The sequence below is a fragment of the Thunnus thynnus genome, chromosome 2, assembly GCF_963924715.1.
Source record: "Thunnus thynnus chromosome 2, fThuThy2.1, whole genome shotgun sequence".
Lineage (NCBI taxonomy): Eukaryota > Metazoa > Chordata > Actinopteri > Scombriformes > Scombridae > Thunnus > Thunnus thynnus.
Genome location: NC_089518.1, coordinates 28,597,982 through 28,617,572, shown reverse-complemented (window position 1 = coordinate 28,617,572; position 19,591 = coordinate 28,597,982). Strand labels below are relative to the sequence as shown.

The 19,591-nt window shown below is 39.8% G+C and overlaps 2 protein-coding genes across 5 annotated transcripts in view; both read right to left on the bottom strand.

Moving 5' to 3' along the window:
- Positions 1 to 1,245: 1,245 nt before the first annotated feature.
- On the bottom strand, positions 1,246 to 9,848 carry osmr (oncostatin M receptor). Its single transcript, XM_067614767.1, has 17 exons — positions 9,669 to 9,848; positions 9,429 to 9,574; positions 9,169 to 9,322; positions 8,431 to 8,703; positions 8,216 to 8,345; positions 7,530 to 7,678; positions 7,157 to 7,290; positions 6,922 to 7,051; positions 6,419 to 6,504; positions 6,061 to 6,274; positions 5,433 to 5,618; positions 5,227 to 5,328; positions 4,441 to 4,608; positions 4,053 to 4,187; positions 3,834 to 3,915; positions 3,647 to 3,731; positions 1,246 to 2,806 (listed from the first exon to the last, which is right to left on the bottom strand). The coding sequence occupies exons 1-17, from the start codon at positions 9,754 to 9,756 to the stop codon at positions 2,405 to 2,407; spliced, it is 2,664 nt and encodes an 887-aa protein (XP_067470868.1). The 5' UTR covers positions 9,757 to 9,848; the 3' UTR covers positions 1,246 to 2,404.
- Positions 9,849 to 9,922: 74 nt separating this feature from the next.
- The window catches only part of LOC137200052 (rho guanine nucleotide exchange factor 28-like), a 40,996-nt gene continuing 31,327 nt past the window's right edge, over positions 9,923 to 19,591 (bottom strand). For all 4 annotated transcript variants that reach the window (XM_067614736.1, XM_067614742.1, XM_067614749.1 and 1 more), the window contains 18 exons: positions 19,445 to 19,569; positions 19,184 to 19,324; positions 18,408 to 18,658; positions 18,201 to 18,326; positions 17,963 to 18,080; positions 17,097 to 17,351; positions 16,938 to 17,014; positions 16,668 to 16,846; positions 16,301 to 16,398; positions 15,956 to 16,147; positions 15,132 to 15,263; positions 14,822 to 14,955; positions 14,685 to 14,732; positions 14,132 to 14,236; positions 13,816 to 13,980; positions 12,523 to 12,774; positions 11,160 to 11,514; positions 9,923 to 11,027 (listed from right to left, as the gene is read on the bottom strand). In XM_067614736.1, coding sequence (XP_067470837.1) covers positions 10,837 to 11,027; positions 11,160 to 11,514; positions 12,523 to 12,774; positions 13,816 to 13,980; positions 14,132 to 14,236; positions 14,685 to 14,732; positions 14,822 to 14,955; positions 15,132 to 15,263; positions 15,956 to 16,147; positions 16,301 to 16,398; positions 16,668 to 16,846; positions 16,938 to 17,014; positions 17,097 to 17,351; positions 17,963 to 18,080; positions 18,201 to 18,326; positions 18,408 to 18,658; positions 19,184 to 19,324; positions 19,445 to 19,569 — 2,944 coding nt within the window. In that variant the 3' untranslated portion in view covers positions 9,923 to 10,836. The remainder of the gene's footprint in view (positions 11,028 to 11,159; positions 11,515 to 12,522; positions 12,775 to 13,815; positions 13,981 to 14,131; positions 14,237 to 14,684; positions 14,733 to 14,821; positions 14,956 to 15,131; positions 15,264 to 15,955; positions 16,148 to 16,300; positions 16,399 to 16,667; positions 16,847 to 16,937; positions 17,015 to 17,096; positions 17,352 to 17,962; positions 18,081 to 18,200; positions 18,327 to 18,407; positions 18,659 to 19,183; positions 19,325 to 19,444; positions 19,570 to 19,591) is intronic.

The following is a 19,591-nucleotide window of genomic DNA, read 5'->3' as shown; positions in this document are numbered from 1 at the left end:
TTTTGATTTTTTTTTTATCGTCCTATGTTGTCTTCTCTGAAATCTACATTTTCTTTACTCAGGATGTTTTAACTACTGTATGACTTTTCACTCATTATAAGAAACTGTGACTTTTTTACATTTAGTGGAATGTAAATATAAATAAATGCTTAGTGACTGAGTCACAATTTGGTGAACTTAAAATCACTTGTTTTCTCCATTTGTTTCATGCCGTATTTCTTAGTGTAAGGGGGAAATGAAGAAACTGTTGGGGGGTTGAAACTATAGGTCAAATACTATGGATGGATTCATGTAGGAACTAATGAAACCAAGCTGTTACCAGTTTAGGTGGCAGTGTGAGTGTAAGGGATAAAGTGCTCCTCAGTGATAGGTATCAGGTCAGATTCATAGAAATTGAAAATACATGAAAATAACCATACTGGTCTTTACTTTGCCATTGATGTATGTTGTCACCCATCCTGCATTGATGGATTTTCTACATGCTATTTGAGTAGCTGACTTTGTGGAGGATGGACACTCTGTTGTTTTCAGAACCAGTTGAGAAACGTATTAAAAAAACCAGCCAACTGAACTAAGGTGTGAGCAGAGAATGTGGTTTGGTGGAGCTTGAAAGAGCATTTGGGTGGAAATTCTGCTGAATTCAGCAGAGCCGAGATTGATTCAAAACTGATAAATTAGATACTTCTAATTTAAACTGTGCAATCTAGTCATATCTTTGATGAATCTTAAGTGTATCTGCATTTTTTAAAACCCAGATGGAAGATGTTGGGCTAGTTCTGATACACTGAAAGTATGGATGGTGGCTGGATTGAACCAAGCATTATAATTTATGATAAAGAAATTCTGATTTAATAACTTAAATCCGTACTTCATATTTTTTTTGAAAAACTTGAATTAGACACAACTTTAAAAAAATATCAACTCTGAGAATTGTACAAAACATATCATTTGAATAACTAGTCACTAATTGATGATTGGGATGATGGGACATTTTTGCAGTTTAATAAAAAAATAAATCTAACATATGTTTCATATTAGGACAAAACCAAAACGAGATCACACTTCAACACAGCAGTGTTATTCTAGTTTCTTTCTCAGAAGAAGTGAGTAACATATTGTAATTGAGGTAACAGATATTTGCCGCGAAAACTGGTTCTGTGTTTTTCTTGATGATGTTGCACTTTAAGAACTATTACACAACTCGCTCAGTTCTTCAGATGCCCTTGAACAGATGAAAAAATAATCTGACCTTCAAAAATCTGATTTATTCTGGCTCTTCAGAATTCAACACATTTATACACAAAGTAGACACCATCTTACTAAACGCACAGTCTATGACAAGGTAAAATGACCATCTCCTGTAGAAGAATATGTCATGAAAACACAATGTAAAAGCACACCAGATACACATGTATATCAAATGACATTACAAGCAAAACAAATGTCTTATCATGAACTGCATATTTGCAGGAAAATTGGATTTGTGACTGCAGAAGACTTGTAGATTTCTGCTAATGTCAAATGTGTGATTTGTTCTGACAGGTACAGAGACTTGTGTGTGAGTGTGAGTTTCCTGTATGTTCTAATATCTGAGTCAGAGCCTTTTAACCGTAAAAACCTCTCAACCATTAGTCATTTATGGAGAAACCACAGAAAGCTGAATTCAAAGTCTCCAAACATCTTCCTGTAAACTATAAGCACCTCCTCTCATTTTACTTTGTCTATTTGCTTTGAACTATTGTATGAATATGTAAGATGTTTCTATCCCTAATGTAACCTATACATACTAAATCCTATCAATTTTGATTATGTTTTTTGTGTTAACACATTTTTATGTGTAAATTTGTTTTGATAATACCAGCAAGTAATAAGTATACTGTAAAAGCCCAGATAGTATGCACACCTTTCTTCATGTTACTGTCTTCTCACGCTGCCTGATAAAACGTTCAACTACCTTATCAATGTGACGGGTTGCATCCTGTAGATAACATCTCTAGTTCCTTCTTAGTTTACCAAAATCTTTTTAGTCAGTTGCTTTCTTGCTGCTATATATACTTCACTTATGACAGTGTCAGCAGATTCATTTTTGAACTATACTGCAGCAGGGTTGTTTAAAATGCTATTTAGATTACCTTCTTTGTTTTTTTGTGCTCACATACAGTGTTATCATGATGTCTGTTTTCCAAACTAAGACATAATCAAATCACAAATTGCATATGTTAAAATGTGGCATGAATTCAAAAACATTAACTCCTTTACATTAAAAATGAGCAGACTCACATTATGTCTGATGAACAAAGCATCTATTTACAGCACTGGCACTCTTGAAATGAAGAAATGAAAAATATGAACATACTGTACATATACATTTCAAAAATGTTCAGCTTCGACTTGGACATTATACTTATAAAGTTTCATTGGAGATGTAACCATATATTACACAACATGATTCCTGCAGGCAGTCAGAGGGTTCAAAGCTGGTGATTTCACTGGATTCATCTTGTTGCGGCTCAGACAAATCCTCCTTCATGGTGTGAAAGTAAGTCTTGTTTGCAATATATGTGATTTCCTGAAGGGTCTGTGTGTCCCAGAACACTGTAGCTGACTGTGGACAGTAGTCTGAATGGAGCGGCTCACATGAAGGTGACAAGGACGAAGGCGAGGATTGGAAAACAGAGGACGGTGTGTTCAGGAGCTCAGGATCTCTCAGAGTGGTTGTTTGATTCAGCGGAGGTCTGATATTTAGGATCTCAATGTCACAGCTGATGCACTCCTCCACCCTCTGCGTCTGCAGCCACTCACCAGTCTGCACAAACATGCAGATGCAGATGGGATAAGAATGTACTTTGTATGTGTATTGTAACTTAAGGCAAATAATTACAAATAAAATTAGCCTAACGTAAACACTTGTGTGCGTGTGTGTGTGTGTGTGTGTGTGTGTGTGTGTGTGTGTGTGTGTGTGTGTGTGAGTGTGTGCATGTGTGGAAGAGTTGCCGACAAGTTGACCCAGAGGTGGATCTTGTATGCAGTGTGCTGCAACAGCTACAAGGATTTCCAGGGGATGACTTTCTGTTTTTACTTTCAGTAATAATAAGGGTTTTAACTTATTTATGTTAAATTAAAATGATTGAATGAAAAATTAAATTTTTTCTTTTTTTGTAGGGGCCTTATGTTCCTTGCACCAAGTGACACTTTACTTGCCAGAGCCTGTGTTTCAAAAACCTCTACTATGGAGGTGGTGTGTAAAATGTAAAATCATGACCAACAGAGAGTAAGACTGAAAATAAAAACTAATCAGATTTTTTATTATTATTTTGAAAGATAATAGATGAGTTGCTTTCTGCAACTTCCAGTAAGTTTGCTAAAAATGAAATTCAGTTACTGACTGTGTGATGAGTAATGTGAGTGACATGATCAAATTATGGAGAACAAAAACATGATGTAATTTAGCTCATGAGCCACTTTTTGAAACCACAGTGGAGGCAGGAGGTTTGAGCTATAGATTGCTTTTTTTTTTTTAAATTTCTATAAAAATATTGAAAAATAACAACCAACAAAAGTGTAATAGACATCTCTTATGTTTTAGCACGTACAAGTTGTTTCCTCTTCTGTGCAAGATTATATTAATTCAATGGTTTGTCCATACCTGATCAAGGAAGCTGCCTAACTCAGGGATTTTGATGCGCATACCAGCAGGATAAGCAAATATCTCCTTCAGCCCTTTTATCAGCCTGGAAAAGAAGCAGGACAAAAAAAAGAGGGAAGAGAAAGACTCCAGGTATTCTTCGGTAGAATGAGTGTTTAAGTGAAGATTTAAGGATTAGGTTACTCACATTCTCCTTTGAGGCCACAGAAGGACTGTGCAGCCCAGCAGAAGCAAGATGGGAGTCAGTATCTTGGCCAAGTGAGCAGAATCTAAAGAGAACAATAAACACAAAATTGAATTTTAAAACTTTTTGTCAAGATTCTAACACCCCAAAATGAATCCATACAGCTGTATTGTTGTGCTTTAGTTGTAACTGTGTGATTGCACTGGATGTTCTGGAGCTCACAGTCGGCTCTGGTCCTGACGGTGATGTGGGTTGCTTGTCCAGGCCCTTCCTTAGTCAGAGCACTCACAGAAAAGGCGTACTCATGGCTCTGCTGCAGACCCTCTACTGTCACAGACTTCCTCTGAGGTTCCGCAACTGACACGTTGAACACATTTAGATGCACACAAGATTACAAATCTTGGTCTTGTTGCTGAACAACATCCTAACTCAACTGTGACTCTAGCCATGTGGATAATGTTTATCTGTTGCATTGAAAAAGTCCACATCTATTAAAGTTATTTAAATCATTTTGTATATGTGCATTTTAACACACTAAGAACACATTGTAACTGAAGTATAGATGATGAAATAAGACATATTAACACTGCACATGATGCTTTGTACCCACTTGTCAAATGACGCGACGGCCTATCAGACCCTACTTCCTGCACTGTAACCAGGTAACCAGTGATGAATGCCGGATGAGCCGGATCATCCTCATTGTAACGCCATTCCAGTGTCACGGATGAGGAAGTACTCTGAACAGGTTCAACCAGACTCGGGGACTGTACAGATTCTGAGGGAAAGGGAGGTGGTTTTGAGGAAGGAAGATATTCAAAATGAAAGTAATAGGCAACCAGCAGCAATGCAACTTCCCCAACTGAAGTGAGACTTTAGAGACTTTTTTTATCTAACGCCTACACTGTTGTACTGATGTCAGTATATGATGCAAACACATGCATCTGATAGACAGCGGTTACTGTGTTTGTTTTTAAATTTCTCACTGATTTGTTTTCTCTACAAAATGAGTCCTTGTGTTCATAGACTTGAGCTGATTAGGATATAATATCCATTTCTTTCTTGTCTCTGCTTGTTTAGCTACTCCTGTCTACTTATCTGACAAACAGGAAAGAATATGTTCTTTGAGATAACATCTAGAGGATGTCTTCATTAGAGTCAAAATGATGATATTCAGCGTGTCAACACTTTAGCTGTCACACGTTGTTAAAATTGTTGCTTCAGACCTTATTTCTCCTGTCGTATATCTCACTGTCCTTTCATACGTTAAACCACTCTACTACGTGCCTATGAGACCAAAAAAATGCCAGGGCACTTTCATGAAGAGATATGGTCGTCAGATTTTAAATATAAATACAACACACACATTGCCAGTAAAGTCAGTAATAGCACTCACCAAGTTCCTGTGAGTATCCAGTCTGTATCTCCAGTAGTCTGTGTCCATTTTGTGTGCATCCATAGATATTAAATTTATACCTACAACCTGCTGTAAAATTTCCTGCAAAATAATAAAGTGACAGTAAATGCCAAAGCAAGACAACCTGTCTTGAATGTTGCCTTTACAGTGACTACTGAAGGAAAACAAACAAAACATAATCTTACGAGCAGGTAGGAACAATGTGGTGTTTCCCTCTGGTAACGTCACCCATGTCAGAGTACAAGGTACCGCACCTCCCAGAATGCACCACTCCACAGTATAGCCACAGGTAGCAGTGTCCTGTTCCTCCCAGGACAGATTGAAACCAGAAGCTGAGCCACTGCTGAACTGCTTCTCTACTGAGAGGCTTTCTATTCAGAGACACAAATTTCAACCACTTTAAAATTAATCATGTAAAGCTCCTGGATGAAGTGGGACAGACTAAAGCTGACAAAGACAGAATATTTAAAATGCAGTTGGACCGCTGAATCTTCAAATGTTGCAACCACTTGCAAGGATGCAACTTGCAGAGTGCAAACCTCTAGCAACACTGAGTACTCTTTCAGTTTCACTAAATTTCTTTCTCTCACAATTTGTTGTAAAATACATATCTTTTTTTCTTTCTAACTTCAGAAAAACAAGCTCAGTATCACCACCATCATCTAATTGTTCACTACATTTTTTTATAGGAGTGAAGACACACGCAAAAAGTGTTGGAGGAAATGACATCTTCCGGAAAGCAAGCAAGCTCTATATATTTTAGAGGTGTTGAACTTGAGAAAAATCTCAGCTGTCTCCACATGAGTTGCTCACCACTGTCCTCCCTCTGTGGGATGGTGATGTGAGCAGGTATGGAGGAGTCTGTGTGCAGGACAGCTTGGACAGTGAAGTCACACTGCTCTGGACCGATGGAGACCTCTGCTTGGGTCTGTCTGCTGTCTTTCCACTCAGTCCTATTTTGGCCTTCCTGCAACCACTGAACTGTGTAGCCTTGGATGTTTACCGTGGCTGCTGTGCCAACAATATGCTGAGAATAAATGGGGTCAAGAGAGGTGGTAAAAGTTCATACTGTGGTGGCATAAATTCTCAAAGTAAAGAGTTTGGGTGCTACCATGCCAATATTTGTGCCAAAATACAGTAACGCATCTGGAGAAAAGTAGATGAGCCTCACCGGAGTCCACAATAGAGTAACTTGACGACTGTGTAGGTAGGACAACTGCTTTATTCTCCTCCATAAATCCAAAGTCACCAACGGATCTGAGGGAAGCACATGAAGATTATTCATTCATCAACAGATCACTCAGTTCCTTTACACAGTATACTCATTGTATATACTAACACTGTAGTACTACCAGTAGTTTATAGTCTGGCTTTGGACTAACTTTGTGATGTGTAGGACTTTGTTTTGTCAACTGCTTCTTCTCGTCTTAAAATGAAGTATACACAGTATAAAGAAAGAAAAGGGAATTTGGGGGGGAGGGACTTTCCTGGTCATTGTGATGGCAAAGTTGGATATCATGTATAATTGACATCCTGGGTTCATGAATGCTGAAGGATAATTTATTGTCTATTTTGATCTTGACCTGAAATATTTGAACACAGTCTTGACTCAAACTCCATTGAAGTTGGATTTGGACTGAACTCGACCACATTCTGTATACATCATGTACTTACAGGTTGTGAAGAATATGGGTTGTGTCCAGTCTCCCCAGAGTCTGCCATTGACAGAGCAGCATACCCTAGTAGAGTAGTGGGTGTTGGGAATCAGATGTTCCAGTTTTACACTCACATTGCCAGAGGTCAGCTGTGACAAACATACAGACAGAAGGGAAAACCAAGCATTAAAACTTCTGATCATGCTTTATAAATATTACATTATTGTTGTATTGTTACACTACATTAAACTCACAAAGGTGATGCTGCCAGGGTCTGTGGTGACCTGACAAAGGAGGTCTAGTTGACTCAGGTTTCCCTGCACGATCCAGGATACAGTGGTGTCTGTCACCCCAGGGCTCACTCTGTCCCACTCCACCACAGGAAAAACTGATGACAATACACACATGAAATCCATACACTTGCTAAAATTAAATCTTCAAGTGGTAGTGCGTTTAAAATCAACAACACGATGTGGACCCCAGCACTAATTTCACCACACTGTGTATATAAACTGTCGTTACACGAGTGTGGTTTTTGAGTCTTTAAGGCTTTAAAAACGCTACTGAGAGTGTACAGCAACAGCTGCATATTCCATATGGAGTTTAGATGTTTGCGTGACCTCTGACCTCTGTCAAAGAAGTTGAAACTGTAGTTTGCTGTCTCTTCTCCCAGCTGATCCCTCACCACCAAACTGATGTTGTATTCTTCCAGTTGTGGGACAGCTGGGAATTTACAGGATGACTCCTCGCAGCTGATGGGAGCCTGGTCAGTGTTTCTATGTTTTCACCGTCAAAGAAGGGAAAGAGAAATGACTCATGAGAACAGCAGAACCATTTCAACTATTTGTTTGGGGTTTGATTAAGAACAAACATTGTAATGTGGTGACATGATATCTGTTGATGTTACAAATGTCTTTTCTGTCCTGTGGCCCTGCTTAGTTAGTGTGTTGTCAAGCTGAGTGTGGTAAACTTTGCTTTGAAGAACGTGGGGGCAGCTCCAAATGAATTTAATTTTTATACATATTTGAAACCTCATTGTTTACCTTCATAAATATCAAAGAAAAAAAATCATTTTGTGCTGCTTTTTAATCTGTAGAAAAGCAATGGTGTAAATTTGAATTATTAACCATTAAACTACATAGCAGTAGAGTAACATTGGGAAGACGCCAAGCTGAGCGCCAACATTTGTGAAGAAGTGAAATTGAAGCCTGGATACAGCAGTGCCAATGAGGCAGCTGGAAGAAAAAAAATGCAAAAGACAATATATATTGTCGCTGCATCCTGAATATTTGGTAATGTACTTATGTGTTTACACTATATGGAGAGTCTGTGTTCGCGTGTTGCCATCAGACAGGTCTCGTTTTCTGCCTGGATCCCAGGTGCAATTGATAGTTTTCATGTCTGAGGTCACACAGCTGAGGTTTCTTGGCTTCTCCGGAGGAACTACAGCAAACACACACACATGCATTAAAATTCAGTAGAAAGATAAAATTAATCAAAAGCCATAAAAATAATAATTCAAACTCACAGCTGATGTAATTCCAGGCATGAATTGTGTTGCCTGTTGTATCATTGCAACTGACCAACAGAACTTTATAGAATGACGTTGGGATGGTCAAATTGTCAACAGCGATAGCCTTGACCCTCGTTCCAATGCTGATAAGATGCTGTTTTTTTTTTTTGTATTCCATGCCGGTGATGTCGACTCCTCTCCGGGGAACACAGCAGAACATTGCACTGGTGCCCTCCCTCAGCACCCGTTCGAGGGGAAATATCTTGGTCTTATCCTTCACCTCAGCTCCTAAAGGTCATAGAGTTATAGTACATTCTCAAAAGGATCTGGACAGCAACAGTAACAAGTGGTGGTGTTGCAAGAAATAACTGGAATCCCTGGTATTTTCTAGGGCCCTAACCCCTAACTGGAAAAGTATTGTCAGATAATGCCACTACAAATCATAAATAACACAAATGTGAGCCTTCTAAGTTTATTATTGCCAAGCTTTGAGTGGGATGTACTGTATATATTGCAACAAACATTTGCAGTGACTGCAAAATACACTGCAACAGTTGAGAAACTCTGATCTAGAGATTGGTGAAAGGGAAGAGAAAAAGAATGGTGCCTCACTCTTGCTGAGAAAACAGACTTGCGCTTGTTTGAAATCATGATCTTATCAGTGATACGGTGCACACCAGAAGCAGGTGATTTATTTAGTTGAGTTTTATGCACATACATTAACAATTAAAGATCAAAATAACATCATCTCACCATGGTTGGTTACCCAGTTGCTCCAGGGGCTTGGGACAGACTGATTATAGAAATGTCGTATCCGAACTGAGTGATCAACACACTCCAGAGGCAGATCAGAGGTCCATGTCCATGTGTATTCATATAAATCTGCAGAGGCCACACTCACGTTTCTCTAGGTGAACAACCAGGGTAAATGTAATATTAATTTTAATGCAGCTTGAATAATAGCAAAAAATCACTGGGATGCAGCTACATACAGATGAACTTTCAATACTCACATTGTAAATAATCATGTGGTTTTCAGTGCGGCTGACCTGGATCTCATAAATGCCATGCAGTAAGTCAGTTTGGTTTATCAGCCAGCTCACCATAAGGCCATTGACAGCCTGCAGAGGACTAATGCTCAGTTTTGGTGGCTGCCAAACTGACACACAGCCCAACAAAATGTGTGTTAAGTTACCAAACATATTTAAGGAGCATTAAAATGGCCTGAGAGAATTTAAATGAATCAAACTCACCAGTGTCCATACAGCATCCACTGTGATCCTCAGAAAATATTAGATACAATCCAAGCAGATTGAAAAAAGATATTCTGTAACTCATCATCCTATCCCGAGAAATGATCAAAACACACTGACTGAAAGTCTTGTGAGTCAATGGTTAATAAGCCTGCCCACAATAACTGTCAGTGTATTGCGTAATCATGTGAGAGGTGTCTAAATGTCAAACTGATAATGCTATATTGTGGTACTTTACACCAAAAACACACACGTTTGCAACAATATCTTTATATGCAGTACAATATTAATATATGGCACATCACAGTTCTGATTACAGAGATTACAAGAGAACACTTCATATCAAACAAAATATAATTCATGTTGACAGTGCATGAAGCAATTTACACACAATAAATTACCAACTTGTGAGAAAAGGAGACAAACAGAAAACATACAGCCATTTTTTTTTACAGAAATCACTCACGGTATCAGATAGCAAGATAGATTTTTGGCACTTAAGTGAGAAAAATTATAAGATCCTCTTCCAATATAGTGTGCATAGGTAGCCTTTCCATAAAACTATATATATATTTAATATTTATACAATGTCAGTCTATTTTATTTCTTTCAAATGCTCACAATCCCTTATAAATATTATTAAAGTTCACACAGAGAAATAATAGCACTCTATAGGAAAGCTGTTAATGCTGTACATCAATTGGCCTCTAAAATATTTCCATTTACTTTAAGTGCTCACAGGGAAATAATATCAATACTTTTGTCTTGATTACCTGGTGCTTTAGGTCCCAGTGGTTGGGTCATATAAGTACCTCTGCCTTCAAACAAGTGCAACAGATACCAAAAAAACCCCCACTGATTTACATAGATGCTTATCTAGTGACATGAGAGTACAAGTATAAAAGCTGATTTACAAAGAGCTTGCTTGGGGAAAAAGGCACAAATGGTTTGATCAGGCAGAAGGAAAATGACACTGATAAAGGCACACTTCCTCCCAGCAACTATTCCGTAACTTGATTATCCAGGTTTTCAAAAATGAACTTACATCCATCGCATTCAGATAGATGCAAGCACACACATACATAAACACATAAAAGCAACAGGTATATTATTGTCGGTCCAGTTATATGTCAGGCAGCTTGCATTGGTCGTTTCTCTCTCATAATTCTCAGAGATAAACAATGTTCTCCTCGCCTCCCTCCTCCCCATTCTGTCCCTCAAGAGAGAGGTAAGCCTGCGGGGGAAGGAGAGGAGTAAGAGAGGGAGAGGAGGAGTAGTCGTCCTCGTAAAGTCTTTGACCTGTGACCTCTGACCTCCAGGTTCCCAGGGAGCGCCGGTCCAACTGTGGACTGAAGTCTGCTAGAAGGAGAAAGACAGACTCTCAAGACAAAGTTGTTTTGGAGGACTGGATAGAGACATAAGAAACTAAGTAAATTCATTCACATTGTGGTCTTTTAGGTACTATATTTCATATGCAGTAAGTACACTTACTCTTGTTGGTCCTCTGTGGCTGTGCAGTGACCCTGCTGTTGTAGGGGCGTACGGAGTCGTTGTTACTGTAGTTTGGGTATGTCAGACCATCTGGAGGCTGTTTGCCATGTGTTTGACTCAGCAGGGTGTTGAGGCTGTTGTAGAGGCTGGCGCTGAGGCCAAGGTTAGCAGTGTAGCTGGAGCTGTGCAGGGTCCCGTCACAGTTCTTTCTTGGTGTAGAGAGCAGAAGCTGGTGCTGGTTGTTGTTGGTGGGCTGGTGGAGATGGTTCTGCTGGAGGGAGGCGAGTAAAGCTGCCTCATTCTTGTACACTGAACAGTTACCATCCAGACTGCCTGAGCGACTGTGGCTGGACACCTGGGAAATTCAAAAAATTGAGGTGAGATGAGCAGTGTCTTGAACTGCCCCATGCGGAATGTTGTGTTTCATGGTTTGCGCCTTGCCAGCAGGAAACCAAAATTGCTGATAAATTTGTTCTGTATTTGAAATAATTATTGCTCTGTTGAAAAGTTAGTTAAGTTCTGGACGAATAAAGGTATTACTGCTCATTGTATAATGGAGAAGAACACATTACACAGCTTTCAGACAAGAGAAAAATACAATTGGAAAAAGCATTACTTTTTCAAATATTTACAGTTACGCTAATATTTCTTAAAATAAATTGGGAAAAATGAGGCAATTATGGAGCCTACTGAAATAATACAATTAACAGTACAGGCATACACCAGTAGATCTAAATCAGTAGTTTCAAAACTTAACCAAGGAATTGCAAAAGGTAGGGGAACTACCACAAACTACGCCAAGGACAGATGAGCAAAACAAGAAGTCAACAATGGGAGGACGTGTGAAACAATTTTTTCTACTTCTTGTTCATTTTTTCATTACTTGTAAAATGAAAACATCTATCTATCTAATATCAATAGACCATACATGTTGGAGAGATTGTGGGGATGATGAGGCAAATCACCACCACATTTTCTGAAGCCGCCCAAAGATACAACTATTTTCTGGAAAGTATTTGGAGAATCATGCAGCATATTCATGGGCGGCAGATACCATTGACATGTATGTCACTTTATTTGGGCAATCTTCCAGAGGTAATAACAGGAAATGTCAATACATCCTGAAAATATTGACTGTAGCAACAAAAAAAGCACTAGTAAATGTGATGCAATCACATCTAAATGTTTAAAAAGAATAGTAATCGATATTATCAGCCACTTGATTTTTATTGCTTAATTTCTCAGATTCCCCTAAAATGGTCAATCCCTATCCATCTCTCCCAATCCCCCCTCTCTACTGTTATATTCTCTCTCTTCATTGCTGTATCACCTTCCTGTCTCTCCTCCCCCATCTGCCTCTTACCTTGAATCCATCCAATGGTATCGTAACAGGCAGGCTGCTCTGGCGGTTGTGTCTCCAGCTCTGGAGTATCCTCTGCTGGGTTTCAATCTTCTCCTTCTCCCTCTCCACACTCTTCTGACCCTCCTTCAGTCTGTCCAGATTGTGCTGATACTCCAGCAGCTGAGCCTCCAGCTCCTCACGCTCGCAGCGCAGCCGCTCGGCCTCCAGGAAGCACTGTTGCTCACGCTGCTCCAGCAAACTCACCTGCTCACTCTGTCAACACATACATACATATAGTTCAGTGTTTATTTCTTTTTCTGTGGTTAGAGCCGCTTTTGGTGTTTGCCCATTTAAGTGTTTGTATGTGTATTTTTCATATTCCTGCACTTAGCCAAACAGTGATGACAACATAATAAATTGAGTTTGATTGCTCAAAATTTTGCTGTTTTCTAAAATATCACCTTTTAGTGTGCAAATTGGTACAATTTCATTTCTACACGTCCTGGGGCTGCAAGATGTTAGAGACTAGCTTTTTCCACTCTGTCTGACTTCCTTAATAGAAAAATACCTTTTGGCCTACATTATTGCTTTTGATTAATGATTACTCTTTGGTATAATTAAATCAAAACAATGTGTATTAATCGCTAGTCTAACTGAGGCAAAGAAAATGTTAACTGTACAATGAAAACCCATACTCTCCTAACAAGTTTTTTTTTCTTGTCAGACTTTCTACTGTAACATTATTAATCATGAGAATACATGGTGCTGCACAACATACAGTGTGTGTGTGTGTCTCAACTAGAAAAAAAGCATATTTCACAAATGTTTATGAACTAGTTAAAAATGGGACTTTATGTTCAGGCAGAAACACCCACCTGTGGTTAAAGGAAAAAGGATGTTACAACACTCCACAAAATGACATCTGCACATCATGTACTGATATCTATTACAATCTAAAAAACATATCTGATCATGGGGAGTTGAATTCATAGGTCACGTTTTGTTGAAATGTGATAGCCTTCACTTTTTATGTGCCTGAAATCTGTTTTTACTTACGTCCATATTTACTGCAACTGTGGTGTTTTTGAATGCTTACTTGTGCCAGCTTTAATTTGGATGTGATATAATCAGAAACTGGCACAGATGAAAGATATGGGAGAGGCTTTAGTGTTGCCACAACACAACGACCACAACATTTTTCTGTGTAGCACCCAAGCCACCATGGCATGAGAACCAGAGAGGGAGAGTCAGTCAAGAAAAGAGAGTGAGACAAATCAGAGTACATGCAACTCTGAACATTAGAATGAGGCTCACCTGTTGTTTCTCTCTAGCCACACACTCTTTGTCCCAGCGCTGCTGCTCTTGTTTCAGCTTCACATACAGTTTGTGCACCTCATCCACCTCTTCCTTCTTCCTCTCTAAACTCTTCTTTTCCACTTCCTCCTTCTTCTTATCAACACTCCTCTGCTTCTCTTGCTCCTGTATGACAAAAGAAAATGGTTTAATCTCCTCTCAGTATTTCAAAAAAGGGGCAACTGAATTCTAGTCTAACTTCCTAAAAACACGTATACTGATACACTGGCCTGTATGTAATACAAATATTTGGACATAAAAACCATGTGGCTGATACCAGGTTGTTTTGGAGGGAAGTGATGGTCCTGAGCTGAGGTCTTTCTCCATCCTGAAGGCGGAGTTTCTGGACCTCAAAGCAGCTGTCCTGGAGGGTCACAGCAGCCTGCAAACAAGAGGAGGACACATCTGATCACACTCCAGTTACTGCCCTTATAACATAACCATTACCATATTTAGGGTTAGGCTTCAATAGTATTTTAATGAATTTGATCCAACTTATATAGCCCAAATTATTTCAAATGCTCTATATAATCTACTTGGCTTTGAGCGATTTTCAGTCAGAAATAACTTATTAACATTTGAGGACTTAAACTTGAAAACTGGCACCCAAAGAACTAAAACACAAGACTTTTTTGGGGGGAAAGATTACATATTTGTATTCATATAAAAGGCTAATGTATCTAAAATGGAACCAGCTATCATAAACCAACCCTATTCACCCTGGTCATATCTCAGTGATTGATACATTTAATGCTAACCCTATCTTTTATGAAGGCAAATATTCACGCATGCAGTCAGCCACATATACTGAAATGTGTGTCTTTTCTCACCTGCAGACTGTAGAGAAGCTGTGTCAGACTCTGGACACTCTCTGCCACCTACAGAACATGATGTTATTAAAGGGGGAACACTAATGTATGTTTATTCATCAACAAACATTGCTCATAGGGAACTACAATGGTTGAACCTTTAACATTGTTTCTTTGGTGTCTCCTCTTCTCAGCTCAACAGCAGAGCTCCACAACACACCGTCCAGCCCCGTCAACTCACTGTCTGATCCAAGGGAGGTAGAACTCATACTGAGCGTGCTCAGATAATCTGCTGTAGAAACAAGAGAGGAAGAAAGGCATATGACGAATGTCATAACTTGCACATATTATGCAATGTGGTTCCCTCACATCAGCAAAGGTCAAGCAGTACGTATGCATGCGGGCAGCATGAACTGACATTACAAAACTGCATTCAAAATTGCAGTGTATAGTAGATCTGTGACTCACGCTCAGAGGGAGACTCCTGGATACTGCTGCCATGACTGTTGTAGCTACAGCACTCTGGTCCTTGGAAAGGAGAGCTCTGACTTTGTACAGAAAGGCCATCACGAGCCTGCAGAATGGTGATCAGGTTCTCCGCTGCAGAGCAGAGGAAGCAAACATGTATACATATTTTAAATTCTAACACAATTCCAATAAAACTATCTTGTATTGCTGTACTTTTAGGTTACCCCAGAACCTGCATACCCACATAGGTGATTTAATTTGTTGTGGCCGACTAGATATCAGATTGAAGCTAGGTGGAGCTATACAAGGAATTACATGATGTCATCAAACTCCTAATACAAATGAGAATGTTAAAGGTGTAAGTTGTCCAGCCTCAACAGGTGCAAAAAAACTAAAAGGACAGTGAGGGACATGTCAATTAAGCACAGTCTGTAAACACTCACATGGTCTTGAGAAAAGGTATAGTCAGCCAAAATATGTGACATAGGTATGTGTACAGTGTTTTGAGAAAGGTTACATTTGTTTAAGGTGAATAAAAAATGTGTGCAAAAGTGTAAAAACGATGTTTCCTTTGCAAAAGTCTTACTTTGATCAAAGGGTCTGAGTATAAAATGCTAGAGTGTTAGACTAAGTGTTTCCCATATTTAGATTTTATTTGTGCTGCCACCAAAACAGATTCCGGAGGGGCAGTTAATGTGTTGATGAATCCTGCAGGAATGGTGGATTCATGTTCGTTTTTGAAATAGGAGAAAAACATTCTCAAGCTGACATATGCAGCATGACTGCAGCATCATGTAGTCCACAGTATTCAACAGCTTTCTCACCTTCTCTGAGTGCAGCTGTGAGCAGTGACGAGGCCTTTCGCGGCGTCTCACTGTCAGAATCTGGCTGCACCAGCAGATGGCGATGTGGCACAGGTTCTGGGGAGCGGAGGGTTAACTCCGTGAGCTCAGCATACAATTGCAGTTTCTCCTCCAGGCTGTCGCAGATGCGCTGGTCCTGACCCAACAACGTCTCTACACAAAACAAACGCTAAGATTAAGACTTTATTTGCTTATGGTTCTATCAGGGAATGTTCTTTAATGTTTCATGATTATACAATTAATCATTTTTTAATAAGGTCTGGTAACAGATACTTTGTGCATGCGGGCACACAAATGTTTTCTTACCTTGGAACTTGGTGATCTTCTGAACTCTCACTTCTGCTGCCCGCCTGGCCTCCTCCGATTCAGCACTCCGCTCCTCCTCCTCCTCTTCCTCAGGACACCTGCCATGTAGGTTGTTAGTAGAAGGTTAGATAATGTGTAACACACACATGCACTTACACACATTAACCAGGCAAACACACATGCACACAAATTCTAATTCTCAGAGTAATTCTAAGAGGCTTCTCCGTGATCTACTGTGGCTTGGATTGTATCTTATTTGTACATCATTCAGGACAAAAGTGTCTGCCAAAAGCACTGACACATGCACACATTAACAGTCAAACATACTGTACAATACATGTAAATGTAGATGACTTGACACACAAACCTCTCTACAGCTTGTCGTATGTGTCTCATCCACGCATTCCTTTCTTCTCTGGTGGTGGTGTGAACTTCATACATCTCTGGTCCCACTGAGGAGGCGGAGATGAGGAACATCCCTCTCTCCTCATTAGCTACTTCTCTAACGATGAGCTTCTGCAGAGGGATAACTGGGGGCTTCTGGTCCTGAAAGAGTGGATTAAAAATAAAAAAAATAAGGATGGACAGCTGGACAAGGCGTCTCTGATTTCAAAGTTTTTCTCAGGTGGAGTCTTACCACAGCTGCAAATACGAAGCGCTGGTCTTTCTCTTGCAGGAAAACCAGAACGTCTGTGAGCAGGAGAGCCAACGTATCTGAAAAAGGAAGGAGTACAAATACATGTAGATTGTCTGTTAAACTCAAAAGATGTAGTGACATAGACGCTCTTAAACACACCTTTTAGACGTCCTGTGGCAGTCTTCCAGTACACCAGCCCTTTGTGCTGTAGATCTCTGTGTTTGCTGTGCAGGTCCTGTTTGCGAAACACCTTGCCATTCTTCAGCTTGGCAAAGCTCTTGTTCTCCAGCCGGGCCAGCACTTCCTGCAGCTCCTGAAACATCTCATGTTTACTTACAGTCAGGTCCACTGCTGCAATGACGTCACGGATTTGAGCCAGAGCACTGGACAAGTCAGAATGTTCCTGACTTCCCTCTGCGGATGGAAGAAGTGACAGAGAGGTCTTAGCAAAATAACAAATTATGAAACACTGTTTTTCAACTGGACTGCACTTACAATAAAAAAAATAAAAGGTTCTGACACTCAGGCTCTTTCTGTATTCCACAGAAACAGAAGAGTTTGGCACATGTCAGTTCTGCTTACTAAGGCATTTTATAGTGACTGGCTTTGTTAAACCATTGAATGCTAATTGACACAAGTCATGAAAACATGCTCAAGCAGGATATTTTTCAAACAGACACCATTAATAATGTGCTAGTTTTTTTCAGTGCATCAACCAGCACTGCAAAAATAATGCATATCCTCTTATTTTGCAAAAAATACATATTTTAGTAGAACACTTTATCAATGAACACAGGAAATAACCTCTTTATTTGTAGTTGATATGGTAGCTAGTTTTGTAGTTGTACTTTTCATGTAACAGTCTGACCTGAAACATGCAATGCTATAGGAGATTTTTGGATCATATTTCAAATTTTACATGTTGCTATGCAAAAACATGAAAAATACCCCTTGCCTTTACCTTTGTGTTCCATAGAATATGTCACTGACTGAGTTTGTTTTTAGACGCAGTAGAGTGGACTTACCCTGAGTGTATTGCAATATCCTCTCCAGCAGCACTGGGTACTTGGTGATGCGCTGAGTCACTAGCAGGATAAATTCTGGCACCCCTCTTCGCCTGACCAGTGAGTTATTGCTCTGTTGCTGTGAACAGAGAGGTCAACAACATTATGAGAACATTAACTCCTCAATCCAGATATAAAATCAAGATATTTTAAAAGCATATTTTAAAAAAGAATACAGGGGCTTGGAGCAGAAGCTTACTTTGACGAAGTTTTGGAATTTCTTGTTCTGTTGCTGCAGCTCTTTGAAGAAATTGACTGCTTCAGTGTGGTGACTGCAGAACTCTCCGTACACCTGCTTCATCTTCTCAGCATTTTCATCTGAGAACTGAGAGAGAGCCCATAAGAGACTCAGTATAGACATTTACAGTATCTGTGTGTTTGTTTACATGCATCAATCTTCGCCAACCTGCTGAAGCAGAATGTCTCCAATCTGATGGATGAGGTAATTTCTGTGGTTCTCAGGTTGGGTTGCAGCCTGTCTGCGTTCCTGCAATGCTCCGAAGAGGTTCCTGTGGAAGAGCAAGAGGGGGTCCAAGCAGGGGAAGATCCGGGCCACACAGTCCCAGTCCAGCTGCAGCTCCTCCAGCATGCCTCTCCTGAATACCTCAGACATGACTGTCAGCGTTTGGATGTGGTGCAGCTCTGTCTGCATCAGCTCTATATGGGGGCACCGAAAGTGGATTATGGACTCTGAAATATCTGGTATGTGTATGTATCAAGGTGCAGATCATGTGTTTTGGTGGGCAAAGGTTTCTCAGCAGTGAAATAATCTCATTGATTGAGATAACCTATGTGGACAATGTGATTTTTCTGGCTAGCAAGTGTTTAACTGAATCTCAGTGGAACAAGTAAGCAAGCATTTCTGCTTGGTAGAGACACATTTCAACAGTTTCGTGCAAAAAACACATATGTGGAAAAAATAACTAGTAGTAAAAAGTTTTATGGACTTCAAGGAATTGTGGAATTGTGCACAATGTTTGGTATTAAGTCTGCCAATTAGCTGGCTTGACTACTGACAAATAGGGTCAACTTAACCAATAAGATCTGTGTTACAATTACACAATGCTCATATAAAATACCCTAAAATTAAAAACTATACTGAAATACAATAAAATTGTTAAGTATTGGAATTTTTCTGAAGATGATCTCCAGACTCAAGAAAGAAAGACAGAACTGTCTCACCATAAATAACATCCTGTCGTTTGATGGTGCGTCTGTCATGCAACCTGCAGAACTCTGGACTGACTGCAAGACTCCATGACTCCACCTCAAGTCCAAGCAGGTCAGCTGACAAGTCGCTCATTAGAGGAGCGTCACCAGCATCTGTAGGAATAACGACGATGAATCATGTCTTCCTTTTAAGTCACAATCCATGTTACGGCAATTCTAAACTATAATGTACTGTATGTGTGTGAAATGATGATGTAAGCCTGTCTTCCTCACCCTGCGAGGTGATCGGAGTTTCGGCTGACAGGGGAGTCGCTGTGATCAGCGTTCCCTCGTCTGAGCTGTTAGTGCAAGCTGTCACACTGCACTCACCGTCCACCCCCACTGTATCACTCAGCCGTCTGTACAGAAACAAAACAAGTG